Here is a 21,748-nt window from a genome sequence, read left to right on the forward strand (position 1 = left end):
ATGTCCTATTTTGTTCTCAATTGCTCCTCAAGCAATGGGGGAGGCCGATGATGAAGTCACGACTTCCCATCAGACCAATTCCTTCAATGCCCTACTCCTTGAAGTTTGCAGTTGACTAAAGAATATATACTGTATTTTGCACAAAAAAATGGTTTTACCCTTGAGTGTGTGTACTTTAGTGTATTTACACTTGGGATATCACTAACAGTAAAAGGAAAAAACTGGAGGACATCTTTAAGGCAATTGATGTAAATGATCAAATATAATTAAAAAGTACAGTACTTCAGACATTTACACTTTACTGAAAAGTTACAATAAATCCACATGAACATATTAAGGCAGTAAGATTTCCATGACTGTGTACTCAGAAGACAGGTGAGGTGATCTGCAAAAAAGATTTATAGTTAATCATCACTTCTGAAATACAACAAGACTATTCCAATACAACCACAAGAGGGTTCCATGCAGTTACTAGTAGTGTCATGATTGTCAGGATGGGTTTGTAACAAACTACAAGTATTTAGAGAGTAACAGCTGGACGGTCTGTCACTAAAAGATTAAGAGTAAACATTAATTACAGTAAACTACAGCTGCATCCCAATGAACAATGTGGAGTCTTTCTCAAAACACAAAAAGTTACAAAAACTGATTGTATAAATAACAAATACAACTATAAAATCTCAAGAAACGGATTTCCTGTGTTCGTCAAAAAGAATATGACTGTGTTTAGGAATGTGAATTTGAGAGTCAATTTGGTGGGGATAAGTGTCTGTACTGCTAGATCCAGCACCCAGGGAGTAGTTTCATTTGTCCAGCAGAGCAGCTCGTTCATCGTGCTGCGATTCCAACTCTAGAGGGGCGTTATTGCGGTATATCAAGAACTGTATGGAGATCTGATGCAGTGAGTCAAGGGAATTCATGAAGTTTACAAAATATAGGATAATGTACAGGTAATACTTACATCATACCAGTCACAAACCAACCTGAACCAGTTGCCTTTAGGCAAGTTCATTAGGGTCATTGTAATACAAGGACAGAGTCAAAAGCAGAAGCTAAGTGATAAGTCAAAGCTAAATGTTACAAGTACACGTGTGATTGAAGAGGCCAGAGGCCCAGCAGGCATTGTAATGAGAAGGATACCAGGAGGTCTAGAGAGAGGGTGCCCAGGCTGCCTACAAGCCAAGGCAGGTGGTGGATGATGTAGCTTCCCTCTCCCTGGCCCTGCTCAGGGTTCTTCAGCAGCACACTCAGGCCGTATGTGGTGTTACCCAGGATGACCAGGGCAAACAGGAAGTAGGACACACCCTCCGTCGACTTTCTCGTATACTACAGAGAAAGAGATTGAAAAAACTATGAGCGAAAGAAAAGATCCATGCAGGACTTTCAGGTAGGAAGTCTACCCAGTACTCGTTCACTCAACAACCCTTCCCCACTCCCCTTTTTCAGACTCACATTAATGTGCATCTGTGGCAGTCTGGAGCAGAGGTAGAGCACTGAGGATATGGACCCAATGATAAACCCAATGATCTCCTTGGTGCTGAAAGCCTGGACACACACACACAAAGAGTTTGCATGTGACGCATAACAGTTGGCCAGGGGCCAGTGTCAAATCAACACATAAATTACATTAACATCCACTGATTGCTTTTCACCTTAACACCATCCACAGTGGTTGACAGCAAGGCCCGCCCCTTAAACCCAGAGAGGACCACATCCTGTTGGGACCCTGACGCAGGTAAGGCCACAAGGCCTGCAGAGAAGCCCAGGACGTAGACCACACCGACCACATTTAAGACTGACCTGGCTGGGTTGAGGAAGGAAAAAAAGGGCTTAGTCTTCAATTTTGGAAGACGCTGCCTCAGCAAACTCCTGCAACCATGAGTCGCTGTGTCGTCGGCTACCACAACAATAAGGAAACGAAATAACAGAATGTTGTGGTGATGCACGGTATTGCTGACATCAGTAGTGGGTCATTTTTGACAATGAGTGGAAAAAATAAAATGTTAATGTAGAATAATTTGGACCTGGTAGTGTACTAAAATAGCAAAGTTTGGGGACTTTTCCCATCACAAGGACTAGTATTGAGCAATGTTTCTCAACACTAGCCTAATCCTGGGGAGCCTCTATGTATAGACCACAACAGTCCAATCTGAAGCTATTCCCATGCTGAAATACACACCTGTTAGGTTCACTGAACTGTTACATAACAACTGTAAGCCTATAGTCAATAAAACAACCTTGCAATGTTTTTTGGCATAATTACACATTTTTACAAAGGCTTCTTGGAAAGAACATTTACTGATTCGGCAGAACATGGACCAGCCATACCCTGTCATGTCATGCGTTTGTGCGTTATACTGCAGTGTTTCCCAACTCCAGTCCTTAAGTACCCCCAACAGTACACATTTGTTGTAGCTCCGGACAAGCACACCTGATTCCACTTGTCAACTAATCAAGTCCTCAATGAGTTGAATCAGGCGAGTTTGTCCGGGGCTACAACAATGTGTACTGTTTGGAGTTGTCGAGGACTGGAGTTTGGAAATACTGTTATACACACAAAGGCCCATCGATTAATAGTCAATGGGTGGAATGTACACTGACCAGTGGCCTTGATTTAGTATTGACAACAAATCTCACAGCAGTTAATTTGAAAAAGAGATCAAATATATTTATGGACAAAAACAAACTCACTGTTATTCATCCTGTTCTTAGCCACATAGTAAAAGTACATTCCCAGCATCAATAAGTCAGCCAGGACGTAATACACTGCTGTGTACGTCTGTATGAGAGAAGGGGGAGAGACATGTCAGTGGAGTGGACAAGGTGAATACTTATATGCATATCATTACACTTTTTTTGTAACATTAAAAAATGTCATTATCTTTACATTAGTATCTTGATGGAGTTGACAATTTCAGTTTATCCCTATCCTCATTTTAGACAGACACCAAAAACCATTTCAGCAATATTGACTGACCCAGATAGCTGTCACTTACCTGTAGCGGCAGTTGGTCAGCTAAGAATGAGCCTACAAGATTGCAGGAGTCGCCCCCCAGCCACAGCAGCAGAAACCAAATGGACAAGGCACTGTCCATATTCCCACTCTTACAAGAGCTGTAGTATTGCCTGCATTCATGAACACAACAGAATGGGAATAGTAAAGGTGTTGTCCATAAATCAGAAATGGGCTGAAATAATGTCAACCCAATCAAGACTTACGGTAGGGAAGAGACCATGAAGCACACTATTGACAACAGACCCAGGATGACACTGGCCATGTCCCTGGCGTCCTGGGCACATTCCCCCAGCCCTTCCCAAACCCATATTGATCCATTCGGGCACACAGAGCTGAAGTTTCCATCAGTGTTCAATCCAATGGACACCAGCGTGAGGACACCATCAGCCGACCCCAAATTCCGGCTCATTCTAATCACAGAGGAAAGGGTTAAACGCACAAGCTACACAAAATAGCTAAATAAGCAACAAACTACAGGTAGATATGTGCTTATTATTTCTGTAGGCAAAACATGTTTATACCTCAGTCTCAAATGTTATTATCTGCTACGGAATTCAGACTCGAGTGAACTCGGTTTGTACTTACCGTTTCCAGCTGGACACAAAAACAAGTTGCTAGCTAACGTTTCTTTGCTTGATAGCCGGCTGCCTTTTCAAGGTTGGCGCTGTTTCAAACGTCTAGGACAAGGTGCTGGTCGAACATTCAAAATGCTGATCTTACCTGATTCTCGGTCGGTTATTGAAGTGTGTCCATGAGTCGACGTCTGTTAGCCGACTGGCTTGCAAAGATAAAGGAGAACAACATAGCTAGCTAGTAGCTTCTAAAAACAATTTTGTTCGGAGTGACCTAGCTAGCTATGATTGGAAGATGATATCTAACGTCAGGGAAAAGGCGGAGCTAGACGGCAGATTGAGGGAGTTCTATTAACATGAGCCGCGGTGCACCTTGAAGGGCAAAAGCCGTCAGGGAGGAGCGCCATTTATCTACTTCCGCAGAGCCAGCGTTAGCGCAATGACTGGAAGTCTACTTTAACGTTAGTTAGCAATTGTGCTAACGCTAGTTAGCAACTTCCGCACGCAGACATAAAAATGGTATCCATGAGTTAATCTGACTCTGGGGAAGAAAATAAATGACCGTATTGCCAAAATCCATAAGTGGCTGGCTCATGCACGGAAGGTAGCTCGGATCCAAAACTAATACAATCACTTTTCACCGGGAGCAAACTCCTTCCACCGAGGCATAATTGAATCCCCCCAATTATGTCTGTAAATATATATATATTTTTTTTACATTTTAGTCATTTAGCAGACGCTCTTATCCAGAGCGACTTTACAGTTAGTGAGTGCATAAATTTTTTTTCTTTTTCATACTGCCCCCCCCCCGTGGGAATCGAACCCGCAACCTTGGCGTTGCAAGCGCCATGCTCTACCAACTGAGCTACACGGGGCCTAATTAAATGTAACCTTTATTTAACCAGGTAAGCCAGTTGAGAACAAGTTCTCATTTACAACTGCGACCTGTCCAAGATAAAGCAAAGCAGTGCGATAAAAACAACAACAACACAGAGTTACAAATGGAATAAACAAAACGTACAGTCAATAACACAATAGAAAATCTATTTACAGTGTGTGCAAATGTAGTAAGTTATGGAGGTAAGGCAATAAATAGGCCATAGTGCAAAATAATTACAATGTAGTATTAACACTGGAGTGATAGATGTGCAGAAGATGATGTGCAAATAGAGATACTGGGGTGCAAATGAGCAAAATAAATAACAATGTAAATAACAATATGGGGATGAGGTAGTTGGGTGGGCTAATTACAGATGGGCTGTCTACAGGTGCAGTGATCGGTAAGCTGCTCTGACAACTGATGCTTAAAGTTAGTGAGGGAGATAAGTGTCTCCAGCTTCAGAGATTTTTGCAGTTCGTTCCAGTCATTTGCAGCAGAGAACTGGAAGGAATGGCGGCCAAAGGAGGTGTTGGCTTTGGGGATGACCAGTGAGATATAACTGCTGGAACGCATACTACGGGTGGGTGTTGCTATGGTGACCAATGATCTAAAATAAGGCGGGGTTTTGCCTAGAACTGATTTATAGAGACCTGGAGCCAGAGGGTTTGGCGACGAATATGTAGTGAGGGCCAGCCAATGAGAGCGCACAGGTCACAATTGTGGGTAGTATATGGGGCTTTGGTGACAAAACGGATGGAACTGTGATAGACTACATCCAATTTGCTGAGTAGAGTGTTGGAAGCTATTTTGTAAATGACATCGCCGAAGTCAAGGATCGGTAGGATAGTCAGTTTTACGAGGGCATGTTTAGCAGCACGAGTGAAGGAGGCTTTGTTGCGAAATAGGAAGCCGATTCTAGATTTAATTTTGGATTGGAGATGCTTAATGTGAGTCTGGAAGGAGAGTTTACGGTCTAACCAGACACCTAGGTATTTGTAGTTGTCCATATATTCGAAGTCAGACCCGCCGAGAGTAGTGATTCTAGTCGGGCGGGCGGGTGCAAGCAGCGTTCGATTGAAGAGCATGCATTTAGTTTTACTAGCGTTTAAGAGCAGCTGGAGGCCACGGAAGGAGTGTTATATGGCATTGAAGCTCGTTAAAAAACAAATCAACTAAATTGTACGTTTCCAAGCTACATCACAAAATAACCATCTCAAACTATTTAACGTAACGTTTCACAACTTTGAAGGTCTACACGCTTTGCATTTTTTCAAAACACAGAAAATTAAGACCATATAGGTGTCTTATTGTGGCATATTGCTGCCAATCAGAAACACATATTTGTTATATGATTATTAGGAGATACTCTAAGATCATGTTATGAACTAATTCAATAACTCGTTATTATGAGAAATCACATTACACCTAGAAAGATGACATTATTACAAAATAATCTGGTTTCACATTATTATGAGAAATAGCCTTTACTATGCTGAAACGTTAGCATAGGCTACTTGGCAAGCTTGGTTACCTCTCATGCACAGGTTGACATTATGTCCGGTTTGCTTGAGTTGATCAACTTTTATTTTTCGCCTAAATTTGAGGCATTGGGAGATATTAGTGTTATTGAGCAATATAGATGGTGTTGTCATTAGTTTACCTACATTGTGTTGAGTTATCAACGGCTCTAAAGCACACGGAAAAAACTATCGGACCTCCTTGACATACATTAGCTAACTATTCCTTCATGATGTGGGGATCTATTTTCTTATAACTAGATGTGATGCCTAGCTTAGAAATAATGCATTAATGATTAAACATAATAGGTTTGTACTGTACTGATATAAATTGTTTCACATAACAAGCTGTGATTCATGTGAGGAACGTTAGGGGGTAGGATGAAATAAGAACTTGTCTCACAGACACAAACACTGCCTCTTTGTTAAACCGCGCTCAAGGACATGTGTACTGCAAAAGTGCTGACTCTCTGGACATGTTGTGATGATAACAACTTATGCCTGGCAACAGTGTGCAACAGTGAAGCGCCAAGGGTCTGGGACCAGCCTGTGCGCCAACGATAGGCTGAGTAAGTCTAAACCACGCTCAGTCTCTACTCTGATTGGCCAGCAGGGAGTGGGAACTATCTCTGTCAGAGTATTTGAAGAAGAACTTAGAACAATGGATCAGTTCTCTGAGTGCCCTGTGTGGTATTTCAGTGGACCCGTATATACGAACATCATATTTACCATTGAAGTGTTTGCATTAATTAAAATACTAGTATATCTTAGAAGTCGTGTTGACCTCTTTTGTTCCCAATACCAGATTTGAATTGACGCAACTTAACAATTGGTGACCACTGACTGTGATCTGGTAGAAGGGACTTCGCTGGGTATTGTCCGGCCCATTGGACATCTCTGTCATTGGACGGTGTGTTTCACAAAGAGTCCGGACTACTAAAAACAGGTAAGCAGACACCTATTGTTATATAACTGAAGTTCTGCACATTGGCTTTATCCAAATTAATTTTGTGAAACACCTGTCTGATGTAAGTGAACTAAATTATGAAATTATTATGAGTAGATAAGCACCATATTGTGACATGCAAACCTGTGGTGAATGTGATGTTAAACCTTGGTACCATAGAGTATTGTTCCACCGGCACGTACCAGAGGGCTAGGTACGGCTAGGATCGGGGAAAAATACTGAAATCCCCAGGCTAGGACCACCAGGGGTGGGAACTGGGGATACAGGGAATTATTGGGTTAAAAGTGTTGCGCTACTGGCAAAGATCGTATCTACGAGAGTACGGCTAGGATCAGAGGGACACTTACAATTTTAGATAGTGTTGCGCTATCGGCAAGGTCCGTAACTAGTACGGCTATGATCGTAGGAGCACTTTAAAGTACACTATAGTGTTGCGCTTCGGCAGGGAGCTGTACTTGGGGGTACCGCCCAGATCGGAGGAGCACTTTAAAGTATAGGGTGTCATATGCATGAGAGTGTGAATGATCCCAGTGTAATAAAATAGTGTTTGCAGACGAAATAAAAGAGGGAATGCGGGTTACTAAAAATAATAAACCTGTATACCTTGATAGAAAACTAATTAGGAATTAAAGACGTCTGTGGCTGTCGAAACTGTATAATTTGTGAATAACTGTTGGGTTTGTGGTTGCTTAAACCGTATAACCCGTTAATAACAATTGGGAACATAAAGGTAAAATAATGAATAACTAGTATGACTAAACTGAAACGTTTGAACTGATATAACTGAACTGTAACGTTTGATGTTTAACATAGCATAATACTGGTTTTAAATAATTATGTTGAGGCAATTTGGTTTAAAATTTGATTTAACGTTTGATGTTTGACCCTGCAAAATACTGGTTAAATAATTAGACTGAAATAATTTGGTTTATCGTTGAAATATAAATATGCACCGACTTTAACTAATTAGTGGGAATAATTTGATTTAAATAAATAGACTAACGTACTTTAAATAACGGCAGAATATTGGAAACGCTAAAACGAAAAGCAGACAAAGCCTGTTCCGACTGGACACAGAAGGGAGAGCCGCGAGGGGAGGGGCTGGAGACAGCGAGAGTGTGGCTTTTGAAGAGTCAGGAAGGACTAGGGGGTGATTTGTGTCAATTAAGAATTGGCTAAAAACACCACGAAGCGATTATTTGAGAGGTACCTATACATTTCTAACGATATATACGTATGAACTTGCTCACCCGAACGTAGACGTACATCATGGGTGAGAAAGTAAAGAATATTTACATTTGCATTTTTGGTCATTTAGCAGACGCTCTTGTCCAGAGCGACTTGCAGGAGCAATTGGGGTTGGGTGCCTTGCTCGAGGGCACATCGGCAGATTTTTCGCCTGGTCGGCTCTGGGATTGGAACCGGCGACCTCTCGGTTGCTGGCACGGTGCTCTTGGTTACTGGGCTACCTGCCGCCCCATATGAGTTTAAGGTTGTGCCGTTGTTTGATCATGTGATAAGGTTTAATGGGTAATCGGACCATAACTAATGTGGTTATGGAAGTAATGTATAAATAGTGGAGAGCCAATAGGGGGCTCCATTGAACTATTATGGTTTATTTGGCATTTCAATGGCATAAGGTGAAATCTGTATGTATGAGGGGAATTCGATTATGTATTATTATAGTATTATGGACACTCCGTAATAAATAAACTGAACCAAACAAGACGTTACTACAGCAATAGAGGATGGTTAATGTTGTTACGTTAGTTTTTAAACCCGATGATAGAGGTAAATGCAGAACGCTGTTTGAGAGTGTGTTTTATTTTTGCTACTAGGGTTTTTGAGATGAGAGGGCTGGCTAGTCGGGAGTGATGACGTGGCTGGTTGTGCGACATGGAAGTGGTTGTTTGGCGTACTTTGAAAGCATCGCGGAATGTGTGGGGTGACTGGCAATGTATGGAGAGGGTCCCTGGTTCGAACACAGGTAGGGACAGTGAGTAAAGCTTTCGCATTGGGGCTATAGACCTAGATTATTATGTGGATTGAGAAATGTGAAAGGTTGAATTAGATAGCTTAAGTAGAAGTATTCTAGAAAGGTCTATGAAAATATGTTACTAGGTCCCCGCGCCTTCCCCGTTGGATAGAAAGGAGCAAGGGGAGGGGTGAGAGATAGTTCAAATGATAGGAATATCATTAAATGTATGCTTATCAACGATAGCAAGTATTTGTTTTATTAATTAGGGCCTAATCAAAGAGAACAGTTTAAAAAATTGAATAGCGAACTGAAATGGCGATAGAGCTGTGAAAATTGAGTTGAGGACAAAGGAGAGTAATTTATAGCTCTGGTTAGCGGGAGGAAAAAAATTATAATAGAGACAGTCAAGCGAGTTGGGTTGAGCTGTGGGATTTCAAGTGGAGGTCTGAATGCTTGACTGGAAGGCAGTGCTTTGATAAATTCTAATTGTTATTACTTTATTCGATGGGTTGCTTGACGCCAGTGGTGTATGCAAATAGTTGGTGAATTCTAGAACGAGAATTTATTTTCGATACGGACACCAGGGGATGCAAGTGGCTTTGGCTGTTGTGCTGGGGGAATAGCACCAGCCTGTGGTGGGTTCTAGATTTGTTAAATAAACAAACTTATATTTTAAACTAAAGTAATGCAATAGGCTACAATTATAACATTATCAGAAAAAGGGCACAATATAATGTGTAATAGTTATTTCAGTTATTATCATTGATCCAGTAATGATAGAAGGATAGTAGAGGAAAGGCAAGGGATTACATCTCATTTAGGGAAAGAAGAAGAGTATGAAGATATATTAGGGAGAAAATACCATTAACTGAGGGAAATAAAACGTTAAGCTGAAAAACACAACAGGAATAATTTACCTTACACCCTAATATAGACATCAGACCACACCAGAAGTAGAGATGGCAGGATCACCAGTAGCAATCATGAAGAGAAGGTTCACAGAAAATAGTGAAGATATTGGTAATATCTCTAACAAATGAGAAAAAGGACCAGAAAGCTAGTAACTGTAACAAAGGAGGGAACATTTGATGTAACCGTGATTGTATTGGCAAAAAAAATGAAATGACATTTACAGGGGGGACAGGAACAATAGAAGAGGAGACAGATTTTCCTAGGGGGTTGATCAAATAATTGATAATGGATCATTTGAGATGAGATCACATGTAGCAGATTTAGGGTAATCAATTAAATAATCAAGGAATTTTGAGTGGTTTTATGGATTAGTTATGAGGAATTAGATTAATACAAACAATTATTGATGGGTTAGGACTGGGGATATCTGTATCATGTTTTGTGTGTACTACCATCTTTAGATTACTGATGGTAATTGAAGGTTAACAAAAATTATAACCAGGAGAAAGAGAATTAGCTTATCTCATTGGAATGTTGCCCAGGGCTAGGGGGAGCAGTAGTGAAGTTAGGCAGTATTTAAGTGGGGCCTGGCTATTTTTGGTTGTTGTTTTTCAAATTGGGTTTTTCAAACAAAAAACAACACACCTAGTATGATGTTTATAAAGCCTTGTTGTTTCAATTTAGGGGGGTTTTCAGCAGGTCAAGGGTGATAGGTCTTAGAGGAGCACGCACAGTGAATTTTATGGAGTTTTTCGGTTTTGGCTGAGTTTGGGGTATATATGATTTCTTATGAGAATGAATGTCATGACGACTTAATGAACACTTGGGATAAGTAACATTTATGAAATATTTAGAATAATGGTAATGTTTATTATAATATGGGATGGAACAGTTTGTTGAATGATTTCAATGGCCTCTGAACTCTGTTTTAACTTTCTGGTGTTAATTAATCATCCACACTAGTAAATTCTAAAGGCATGAGAGGAGGACTTTAAGATAGTTTATTTTACCAAGTTGAGGGTAATTTATAATACTGTGAAAAGTGTGGAGAAGATTATAATTTGGTAATAATATACAGTGGGGAAAAAAAGTATTTAGTCAGCCACCAATTGTGCAAGTTCTCCCACTTAAAAAGATGAGAGAGGCCTGTAATTTTCATCATAGGTACACGTCAACTATGACAGACAAATTGAGAACATTTTTTCCAGACAATCACATTGTAGGATTTTTTATGAATTTATTTGCAAATTATGGTGGAAAATAAGTATTTGGTCACCTACAAACAAGCAAGATTTCTGGCTCTCACAGACCTGTAACTTCTTCTTTAAGAGGCTCCTCTGTCCTCCACTCGTTACCTGTATTAATGGCACCTGTTTGAACTTGTTATCAGTATAAAAGACACCTGTCCACAACCTCAAACAGTCACACTCCAAACTCCACTATGGCCAAGACCAAAGAGCTGTCAAAGGACACCAGAAACAAAATTGTAGACCTGCACCAGGCTGGGAAGACTGAATCTGCAATAGGTAAGCAGCTTGGTTTGAATAAATCAACTGTGGGAGCAATTATTAGGAAATGGAAGACATACAAGACCACTGATAATCTCCCTCGATCTGGGACTCCACGCAAGATCTCACCCCGTGGGGTCAAAATGATCACAAGAACGGTGAGCAAAAATCCCAAAACCACACGGGGGGACCTAGTGAATGACCTGCAGAGAGCTGGGACCAAAGTAACAAAGCCTACCATCAGTAACACACTACGCCGCCAGGGACTCAATCCTGCTTAAGCCAGTACATGTCCAGGCCCGTCTGAAGTTTGCTAGAGTGCATTTGGATGATCCAGAAGAGGATTGGGAGAATGTCATATGGTCAGATGAAACCAAAATAGAACTTTTTGGTAAAAACTCAAGTCGTCGTGTTTGGAGGACAAAGAATTCTGAGTTGCATCCAAAGAACACCATACCTACTGTGAAGCATGGGGGTGGAAACATCATGCTTTGGGGCTGTTTTTCTGCAAAGGGACCAGGACGACTGATCCGTGTAAAGGAAAGAATGAATGGGGCCATGTATCGTGAGATTTCGAGTGAAAACCTCCTTCCATCAGCAAGGGCATTGAAGATGAAACGTGGCTCGGTCTTTCAGCATGACAATGATCCCAAACACACCGCCCAGGCAACGAAGGAGTGGCTTCGTAAGAAGCATTTCAAGGTCCTGGAGTGGCCTAGCCAGTCTCCAGATCTCAACCCCATAGAAAATCTTTGGAGGGAGTTGAAAGTCCGTGTTGCCCAGCGACAGCCCCAAAACATCACTGCTCTAGAGGAGATCTGCATGGAGGAATGGGCCAAAATACCAGCAACAGTGTGTGAAAACCTTGTGAAGACTTACAGAAAACGTTTGACCTGTGTCATTGCCAACAAAGGGTATATAACAAAGTATTGAGAAACTTTTGTTATTGACCAAATACTTATTTTCCACCATAATTTGCAAATAAATTCATAAAAAATCCTACAATGTGATTTTCTGGATTTTTTTTCTCATTTTGTCTGTCATAGTTGATGTGTACCTATGATGAAAATTACAGGCCTCTCTCATCTTTTTAAGTGGGAGAACTTGCACAATTGGTGGCTGACTAAATACTTTTTTCCCCCACTGTATATGATTTGAACCATAAAATAACAGAAGAGAGAGAGAGATCTTTCCCCGAATGAGGGATACCTGTTGCTAGTCAATTGTACTAATCTTGGATTACTTTTACGGGATAGAAGTAAATTGAGGTATTATCAAATGTTGTCATTTAAATTTCATTTTTAGTATGCTTTAATAAACAACAAGTTGGTATTTGAAACTAAATTAATGCAATGAGCTGCAGTAATCAGAGGAAGGCACAATCTAATGCGAAACAGCTATTACCTAGATCATTTATTTAGTAATGAGATCAGGAAGATAGGAGCAATAAAGAAGCAAGGGACAGTCAATTTTTTAAAATAATAATAATAATAAAAATACGGGATGGCAATTGGATGATAAATTACCAATATTACCTAAGTGATTGTTTAGGTAGGTGGTAATATTGACACATGGGCAAATCATGTGTCAAAAGGGGGATGGTAGGAGATGGTAGGATTAAATAATAAATATATATGAAGGAGAGGACAAAATACTTAAAACAAACAAACAATTTTTTAGATACAGTAAAAAAAAAAAAGAAATCAGAAATTGAAATTGAGAGCTGAACATGTGTAAAGATAGTTTATTAACCACACCCGTATGTCAGGGGGGGTCAATCTCCATACACAGTTTAAGGACAGGTGTAGTATTGTGAAAGTAGGGAATGACCAGAAATGGCAGTGCGACCCATATAAGGGTAGGTACTGTCTGAAAGTTTGAATTACGCTAAAACAGGTTACAGACCTGACAAGTGAGATATCCTCTTCAACTGGGGCACCCTATAGAGTAAACCTCTCTGAGTGAGGTAGTGAGACAGTGCAAACTATAGACTTGAAGGAAGTAGTACAGGTGGAGACGGGGTATAGAGATCCTAACCTGTGGTTGGAATGGATTCAGTATACGGCAAGAACTATGTCTAAAGAGGACTGTTATGCCTGTGGGACAGCCAAACCAAGGTTAACAACTACTCAGTTCCCCTTGACAGGCTTTAACTCTCCGTCAGGTTTATCCTCCATGATTAAATTGTTCAAGCCACCTGGGAATGTGGTGAAGGAGTCTTGTAATAACTTGCACTATCTGTATCCCCCGATAACAAAGTCACCCCAACAAGACCAAGGTTGCCTCCGTTTGAAGTCTCAGGGGATTCTTATTATTGTTTTTCTAGGACTAATAAGATAGGATACAGGGTAGGGCATCTTAGCTCCTGCTCCCACACAGAGAATGTCACAACTAAAGAGACCATGACTAATCTCTCCTCTTTGTTGCAGCCAGAGGATTTTAGGAACCAAAACCAGGCCCGTGCTTACATCTGATGGTTGTGTGGTGATAACAGATTGTGAACCCACCTACATACGTGTCAGAGGGGCGTAGGTGTGGTGTGGAATCAGATGCAGGATACAGAAGTAGTCCAAAATACTTTAATAAAGTCCACCGAAAGAACGGCTACAAAACAGAGCCGGAGGCACAAGAAAAATAACGCACTCAGCGTGTAAAAACAAAACACCCACAACAGTGCGGATTCTCTACAGCAATAGAGCATAAACGGACATGGAAACACCTGCTGACAATGAACAACTACACACAACCACAAGACAGAAACAACGAGAACTTAAAGGACACATCATCAAGACAAAATGAGAAACAGGTGTACCAAAACAGACCAAACCAAACGAACACAGAAACAACGAACGGTGGCAGCTAGTACTCCGGGGACGACGACCGCCGAAGCCTGCCCGAACAAGGAGAAGGAGCAGCCTCGGCAGAAACCGTGACAGTACCCCCCCCTTGACGCGCGGCTCCAGCCGTGCGCCGACCCCAGCCTCGGGGACGACCAGGAGGACGCGGAGCAGGTCGCGTGGGATGACCACGATGGAACTCAGTCAGAAGGGACGGGTCTAAGATATCTCTCCTCGGCACCCAGCACCGCTCCTCCGGACCGTACCCCTCCCACTCCACGAGATATTGGAGACCCCCCATCCGGCGTCTCGAATCCAGGATGGACCGAACTGTGTACGCCGGAGCCCCCTCGATGTCCAGCGGGGGCGGAGGAGTCTCTGCTATCTCACAGTCCTGGAGTGGACCAGCTACCACCGGCCTGAGGAGAGACACATGGAACGAGGGGTTAATATTCTTATAATCAATAGGAAGTTGTAATCTGCAACACACCTCGTTCAACCTCCTCAGGACTTTAAAAGGCCCCACAAACCGCCGACCCAGCTTCCGGCAGGGCAGGCGGAGGGGCAGGTTTCTGGTCGAGAGCCAGACTCGATCTCCCGGTGCGTACACCGGTCCCTCACTGCGGTGGAGATCGGCGCTCGCCTTGTGTCGACGGATGGCCCGTGGCAGATGTACGTGAGCAGCGTTCCACGTCTCCTCCGAGCGCCGCACCCACTCATCCACCGCAGGAGCCTCGATCTGGCTCTGATGCCAAGGTGCCAGAGCCGGCTGGTACCCTAGTACACATTGGAAAGGAGTGAGTCTGGTGGAGGAGTGGCGAAGGGAGTTCTGGGCCATCTCGGCCCAGGGAACATACCTCGCCCACTCCTCCGGCCGGCCCTGGCAATACGACCTCAGAAACCTACCCACATCCTGGTTTACCCGTTCAACCTGCCCATTGCTCTCCGGGTGGTACCCCGAGGTAAGGCTCACCGAGACCCCCAAGCGCTCCATGAACGCTCTCCAGACTCAAGAGGTAAATTGGGGGCCTCGATCAGACACTATATCCTCGGGTACCCCGTAATGCCGGAAGACGTGAGTGAATAGTGCCTCAGCGGTCTGTAGGGCAGTGGGGAGACCCGGCATGGGAAGGAGACGACAGGCCTTCGAGAACCGATCCACAACGACCAGGATGGTGGTATTTCCCTGGGAGGGGGGAAGGTCAGTAACGAAATCCACCGAGAGGTGAGACCAGGGTCGTTGTGGAACGGGCAGGGGTTGTAGCTTACCCCGGGGCAGGTGTCTGGGTGCCTTACACTGGGCACACACCGAGCAGGAGGAAACATAAACCCTCACATCCCTGGCTAACATTGGCCACCAGTACTTAGTGCTAAGACAGTGCACCGTCCGGCCAATCCCTGGATGTCCAGAGGAGGGTGACGTGTGAGCCCAATATATAAGTCGATCCCGAACCTCGAGCGGAACGTACGTCCGACCCACAGGACACTGTGGAGGGCTAGGATCGGTACGCAACGCCCTCTCGATTTCGGAATCGACCTCCCACACCACCGGTGCCACCAGGCAAGACGGCGGGAGTATGGGCGTGGGCTCAACGGACCTCTCCTCCGTGTCATACCGCCGGGACAGGGCATCTGCCTTACCGTTCTGGGACCCAGGGATGTACGTGATCTTAAAAACGAACCGGGCCAGAAACATGTTCCACCTAGCCTGGCGAGGGTTCAGTCTCCTAGCTGCCCGGATGTACTCCAGGTTTCGGTGGTCAGTCAAAATGAGGAAAGGGTGTTGAGCCCCCTCAAGCCAATGCCTCCACACCTTTAGGGCCTGGACCACGGCGAGCAGCTCCCTGTCCCCCACGTCATAATTTTGCTCCGCCGGACTGAGCTTTTTAGAGTAAAAAGCACAGGGGCGGAGTTTCAGTGGCGTGCCAGACCGTTGCGAGAGCACGGCCCCTATACCGGCTTCAGACGCGTCTACCTCGACCTGGAATGGTAGCGCGGGATCCGGATGCGCCAGCACCGGCGCCGAGGTAAACAGGTCCTTCAGTCTCCCAAAAGCCCTATCAGCCTCAGCAGACCACTGCAAGCGCACCAGACCTCCCTTTAGAAGAGACGTTATGGGAGCTGCCACCTGTCCAAAACCCCGGATAAACCTCCTGTAGTAATTCGCAAAGCCCAAGAACCGCTGCACCTCTTTAACAGTGGTTGGAGTTTGCCAATTACGCACGGCCGACACACGGTCAATCTCCATCTTCACCCCTGACGCAGACAACTGATAACCCAAAAAGGAGACAGACTCCTGGAAAAACAGACATTTCTCTGCCTTGACATATAGGTCATGCTCCAACAATCTCCTCAACACTCGGCGCACCAGGGCTACATGCTCAGCTCGGGTAGAAGAATACACCAGAATGTCGTCAATGTACACGACCACTCCTTGCCCCTGCATATCCCGGAAGATCTCATCTACGAAGGATTGGAAGACTGAAGGAGCATTCATTAACCCGTATGGCATGACGAGATACTCGTAATGACCCGAGGTGGTACTAAATGCTGTCTTCCATTCGTCTCCCTCCCTAATTCGCACCAAGTTGTATGCGCTCCTGAGGTCCAATTTTGTGAAGAACCGCGCCCCGTGTAAAGACTCCGTCATAGTCGCAATCAGAGGGAGTGGATAACTGTATTTCACAGTAATCTGATTGAGACTGCGGTAATCAATACACGGGCGCAAACCTCCATCTTTTTTCTTCACAAAAAATAAACTTGAGGACGCAGGGGAAGTGGAGGGCCGTATGTATCCCTGTCTCAGAGACTCGGCTATGTAAGTCTCCATAGCTCTCTTCTCCTCTTGAGACAAAGGATACACATGGCTCCGCGGAAGCGCAGCTCCTACCTGGAGGTCTATCGCACAATCCCCCTGTCTATGTGGGGGCAACTGCGTCGCCTTCGCCTTACTAAACACAATTGCTAAATCGTCATACTCGGGGGGAATGTGCAATGCGGGCACTTGGTTTGGACTCTCCACCGAGGTCGCCCCTATGGAAACGCCCAGACATCGCCCTACACACTGGGCAGACCACTCCTTAAGAGCCCTCTGTTGCCACGAAATAGAGGGATTATGGGTAATCAACCAGGGAAGCCCCAGCACCACCGGATACGCAGGAGAGTCAATAAGATATAGCTGAATAGTCTCCTCATGACCCTCCTGCGTCCCCATCCTAAGTGGAGCTGTGACCTCCCTAATCAACCCCGATCCCAACGGACGGCTATCTAGAGCATGTACAGGGAAAGGATTGTTGACAGGAAGGAGGGGAATCCCTAACTCTGCACAAAATTTCCGATCTATAAAATTCCCGGCTGCGCCTGAATCTACTAGCGCCTTATGCTGGGAACGAGGTGCAACCTGTGGGAAACAAACAGGTATGGTTAGGTGCACAACAGAGAGCTCTGGGTAAGTGGGGCGCCTACTCACCTGGAGGGACTCCCCAGTGCGTGGCCTGCCGTCTCGTCCTCTAGGAGACCCCCCCCAGCACCTCGCCGCAGTGTGTCCTCCACGGCCACAGTTGGTACTGGGGGTGGTCCCCTTGGGGCTCCTTCTCCTCTCCTCTCTAGCGCCAGCACCCCCGAGCTCCATAGGACTAGGCTCGGAGGTGCTGGAGGGTGGAATGGACGACCCCCACTCAGGACGTCCGCGGGTAGCCAGCAGGGTGTCTAGGCGAATGGCCATGTCCACCAACTGGTCAAACGTAAGGGTGGTGTCCCTGCAGGCCAACTCACGACGGACGTCCTCCCGTAGGCTGCAGCGGAAGTGGTCTATGAGGGCCCGCTCATTCCACCCTGCGTCTGCCGCTAGAGTCCGGAACTCCAGTGCAAACTCCTGGGCGCTCCTCCTCCCCTGTCGGAGGTAGAATAGACATTCTCCCGCCGCCTTCCCCTCAGGTGGATGGTCGAATACAGCCCTGAAGCGACGGGAGAACTACGCATAGGTGATCGTCGCGGGGTCTATTCTCCTCCATTCGGCGTTGGCCCACTCCAACGCCTTGCCGGTGAGACAGGAGATGAGGGCGGAAACGCTCTCGTGTCCCGATGGCACCGGGTGTACGGTGGCGAGGTAGAGTTCAACTTGTAGGAGGAAACCTTGACACCCGGCAGCGGTACCATCATACGCCCTCGGGAGCGAGAGCCGAATCCCACTGGGTTCCGGAGCGTGGACAAAAGGACTGACCGGTCGGTGCTGGTGGTAATGTGGGAGGAGGCGTGGGTGCCCAACTGGTCTCCAGGCGATGCAGGGTATTCATTACTCCCTGCAGAGCGTTGGTGATTTGGGCTATCCTGTCATCCTGTCCGCGGACGCGCTCCTCCCATGACTCGGTCGCTGCTGCTGCTCCTGCTGATTCCATGAGAGGTGTGTAGTTCTGTCAGAGGGGCGTAGGTGTGGTGTGGAATCAGATGCAGGATACAGAAGTAGTCCAAAATACTTTAATAAAGTCCACCGAAAGAACGGCTACAAAACAGAGCCGGAGGCACAAGAAAAAGAACGCACTCAGCGTGTAAAAACAAAACACGCACAACAGTGCGGACTCTCTACAGCAATAGAGCATAAACGGACATGGAAACACCTGCTGACAATGAACAACCACACACAACCACAAGACAGAAACAACGAAAACTTAAAGGACACATCATCAAGACAAAATGAGAAACAGGTGTACCAAAACAGACCAAACCAAACGAACACAGAAACAACGAACGGTGGCAGCTAGTACTCCAGGGACGACGACCGCCGAAGCCTGCCCGAACAAGGAGAAGGAGCAGCCTCGGCAGAAACCGTGACAATACGCAAACAATCTAACGTGTCAGAGACTGGTGAGTTGTCACGTAGAAAGTGGGACCTCCTCCCGGGATCCTTTGATGAAAGGATATATATTGATGGGATAGGAGTACCTCGAGGGGTTCCAGAAGAATTCAAATCTAGGAATCAGATCGCAGCTGGGTTTGAATCAAGTATTTTCTGGTGGTCAACAATTAATAAAAACGTAGATTGGATAAATTATATTTACTATAACCAGCAAAGATTTATAAACCACACTCGTGATGCAATAAAGGGATTGGCTGAGCAGACAGCGGCAACTAGCTTAATGGCATGGCAGAATAGAATAGCTTTAGATATGCTTTTGGCTGAGCGGGGCGGAGTTTGTGTTCTGTTTGGATCTATGTGCTGTACTTTCATCCCCAACAATACAGCACCGGACGGGTCCGTGACCAAAGCGCTTCAGGGACTCACCACGCTGGCGAACGAACTGGCAGATAACTCTGGTATTGATAGCTCCCTAAACAGTTGGTTTGATAACATATTTGGTAAATGGAAAACTATTGTTGTAACTATTCTGGGTGAAGTTATAGCTTCTATGGGTATACTTGTTCTTTGTGGATGTTGTCTTATTCCCTGTGTCCGAGGGTTGGTGAGCAAGGCGATGGAGAAGGCGGTTTCCCAACAGATGGTGAGATACGGCCCAATCCCGGACTCCGACCTAAGGAATGAAGGATATGACCTACCAGGCTTGGTGGAGTGACACCCTAGAGGGTGTCTAAAGGGGGCCAAAATGTACTTCCCTGTTTGTGTTTTATGTTTTAATAATCTTGTGTTTTGTGTTCTATTAATCGTGTGTTTTATGCTTTATTAATCAAGTTAACCATTGTGAATGTTTGTCTTTCCTTATGTGAAGGTTTGAAGTTCCTGGGTGGCTGGTAGCCAACCTAGTACAAGTTAGGTGTAGATGGAAGGACTGAAGGCCTTTTTATTATCATTATCGCCTATTAATATAAGTGTGATTATTTTTGTTTGTATTGTAGTTTAATGAGTGACACCCTAGAGGGTGTCAATAGGGGGAATCCTAAATTTCCCTGAAATTTCTTATTTTGGGTTTTCTTATTTTGGGTTCACACCCAGTGGGTGTGAAAAGGGGGATTGTGGGGATCTATTTTCTTATAACTAGATGTGATGCCTAGCTTAGAAAGAATGCATTAATGATTAAACATAATAGGTTTGTACTGTACTGATATAAATTGTTTCACATAACAAGCTGTGATTCATGTGAGGAACGTTAGGGGGTAGGATGAGATAAGAACTTGTGTCTCACAGACACAAACACTGCCTCTTTGTTAAACCGCGCTCAAGGACATGTGTACTGCAAAAGTGCCGACTCTGGACAGGTTGTGATGATAACAACTTATGCCTGGTAACAGTGTGCAACAGTGAAGCGCCAAGGGTCTGGGACCAGCCTGTGCGCCAACGATAGGCTGAGTAAGTCTAAACCACGCTCAGTCTCTACTCTGATTGGCCAGCAGGGAGCGGGAACTATCTCTGTCAGAGTATTTGAAGAAGAACTTAGAACAATGGATCAGTTCTCTGAGTGCCCTGTGTGGTATTTCAGTGGACCCGTATATACGAACATCATATTTACCATTGAAGTGTTTGCATTAATTAAAATACTAGTATATCTTAGAAGTCGTGTTGACCTCTTTTGTTCCCAATACCAGATTTGAATTGAACTTAACAATGATTACCTGGGCAGACATGGGAAACTTAATGGTTACAAACTAATGCATCTTCAATGCATCCAAACAGGTTATGTGGTGACCCAAAACACAGTCAGGCGTTTACTTCATACTCTAGACCCCCATGGACTGCGCATTTTGGCAGAAGTCTCTGGTAAAGAGATTAGCTAGCTACCATTCCTTCACAACCACGAGGACATAAAGGAACCGTTTAGGTAAGTGTCCTTTTTGTCTTGTAATTTCACATTTGGAAGGTGCATTGAAACAATTAGCTAGCATGATTATATATTTTCCAGCACAACCAACCCATTACCTAGCAAGCTATATCTGAATGATGCACTGAAATTAGGTACTCTCGACGAGAGTAACAAGCACTGTGCTAGGGCAACAAGTGTGTAAGAATGCCGGATGTTCCAACTCTGCCCTTTTCTCTACGCCAAACGTGTAGCCTAAACCGGCATTGTGGGAGGCAACCCGTTTGTCGAGAGACTACCATCGGGGTATGTATTATTGATTGATGACTGTTGGAACTGGCAAACAAACAGAAAGTGCCAGTGGTTTTAATCTTGTAATTTAAAGAGAAACTTGTAATAAAAGTATATATTTTTGATAAAGTGTTGTTTGGTCCATTTTAATGCTCAAAAGTCATGATCCAACTCAATAGGTGGCCTGTCACGAACCGGTCTTTCTATGGTTGAAGTGTTCCCCCTCAGTTAAAAGGAACTGCGGGAGTCTGGTAGGGGTGCCATTTCAGGTGACCCTATAGTCGCCGGTGTTACGTAGTCATTTGGCCAATACTGTATTCTAAAAATATAATTACAATACAGACTTGTACTTGCTCTTTAGTGAAGTTCTTCCCATCTTATGTTAGAAACCATATTCACGGAAACCTAGTTGCAGACTACTTATAGAAATTGTACTCTGTTTCATGAACACCAGTGCTCTATTAGGACAAGAATGACTGCATAACCTTAAGGACAATGTCTCCATCACAGGTCCCCAAGGG

General features: G+C 44.5%; 1 protein-coding gene across 4 annotated transcripts; it reads right to left on the reverse strand.

Annotated features, from left to right (window-relative positions):
• Positions 1-243: 243 nt before the first annotated feature.
• LOC311150370 (lysosomal amino acid transporter 1 homolog) lies at positions 244-3,874 on the reverse strand. 4 transcript variants are annotated; one of them, XM_084187806.1, is made up of 9 exons: positions 3,737-3,859; positions 3,220-3,426; positions 2,997-3,126; positions 2,692-2,779; positions 1,653-1,804; positions 1,453-1,545; positions 1,141-1,326; positions 791-893; positions 244-385 (listed from the first exon to the last, which is right to left on the reverse strand). In XM_084187806.1, exons 2-8 carry the CDS (start codon positions 3,423-3,425, stop codon positions 804-806), a joined length of 945 nt encoding a protein of 314 aa, XP_084043932.1. In that variant the 5' UTR covers position 3,426; positions 3,737-3,859; the 3' UTR covers positions 244-385; positions 791-803. The 4 variants fall into 4 exon arrangements, with proteins under 4 accessions (XP_084043932.1, XP_084043933.1, XP_084043930.1 ...); XM_084187807.1 differs by having other exon boundaries at positions 3,602-3,859; XM_084187804.1 differs by having other exon boundaries at positions 244-893; positions 3,737-3,874.
• Positions 3,875-21,748: the final 17,874 nt, after the last annotated feature.

Source organism: Coregonus lavaretus (genome assembly GCF_964263955.1).
Source record: "Coregonus lavaretus genome assembly, chromosome: 22".
Classification (NCBI taxonomy): Eukaryota; Metazoa; Chordata; class Actinopteri; order Salmoniformes; family Salmonidae; genus Coregonus; species Coregonus lavaretus.

Coding starts and splice junctions, on each gene's coding strand:
- LOC311150370 (XM_084187804.1), bottom strand. CDS start 3,425: ATGAGCCGGAATTTGGGGTCGGCTGATGGTGTCCTCACGCTGGTGTCC. Junction 2,780..2,996: donor CTGACCAACTGCCGCTACAG/GTAAGTGACAGC, acceptor TCTCTCATACAG/ACGTACACAGCAGTGTATTA. Junction 1,805..2,691: donor TAAGAACAGGATGAATAACA/GTGAGTTTGTTT, acceptor TCCTCAACCCAG/CCAGGTCAGTCTTAAATGTG.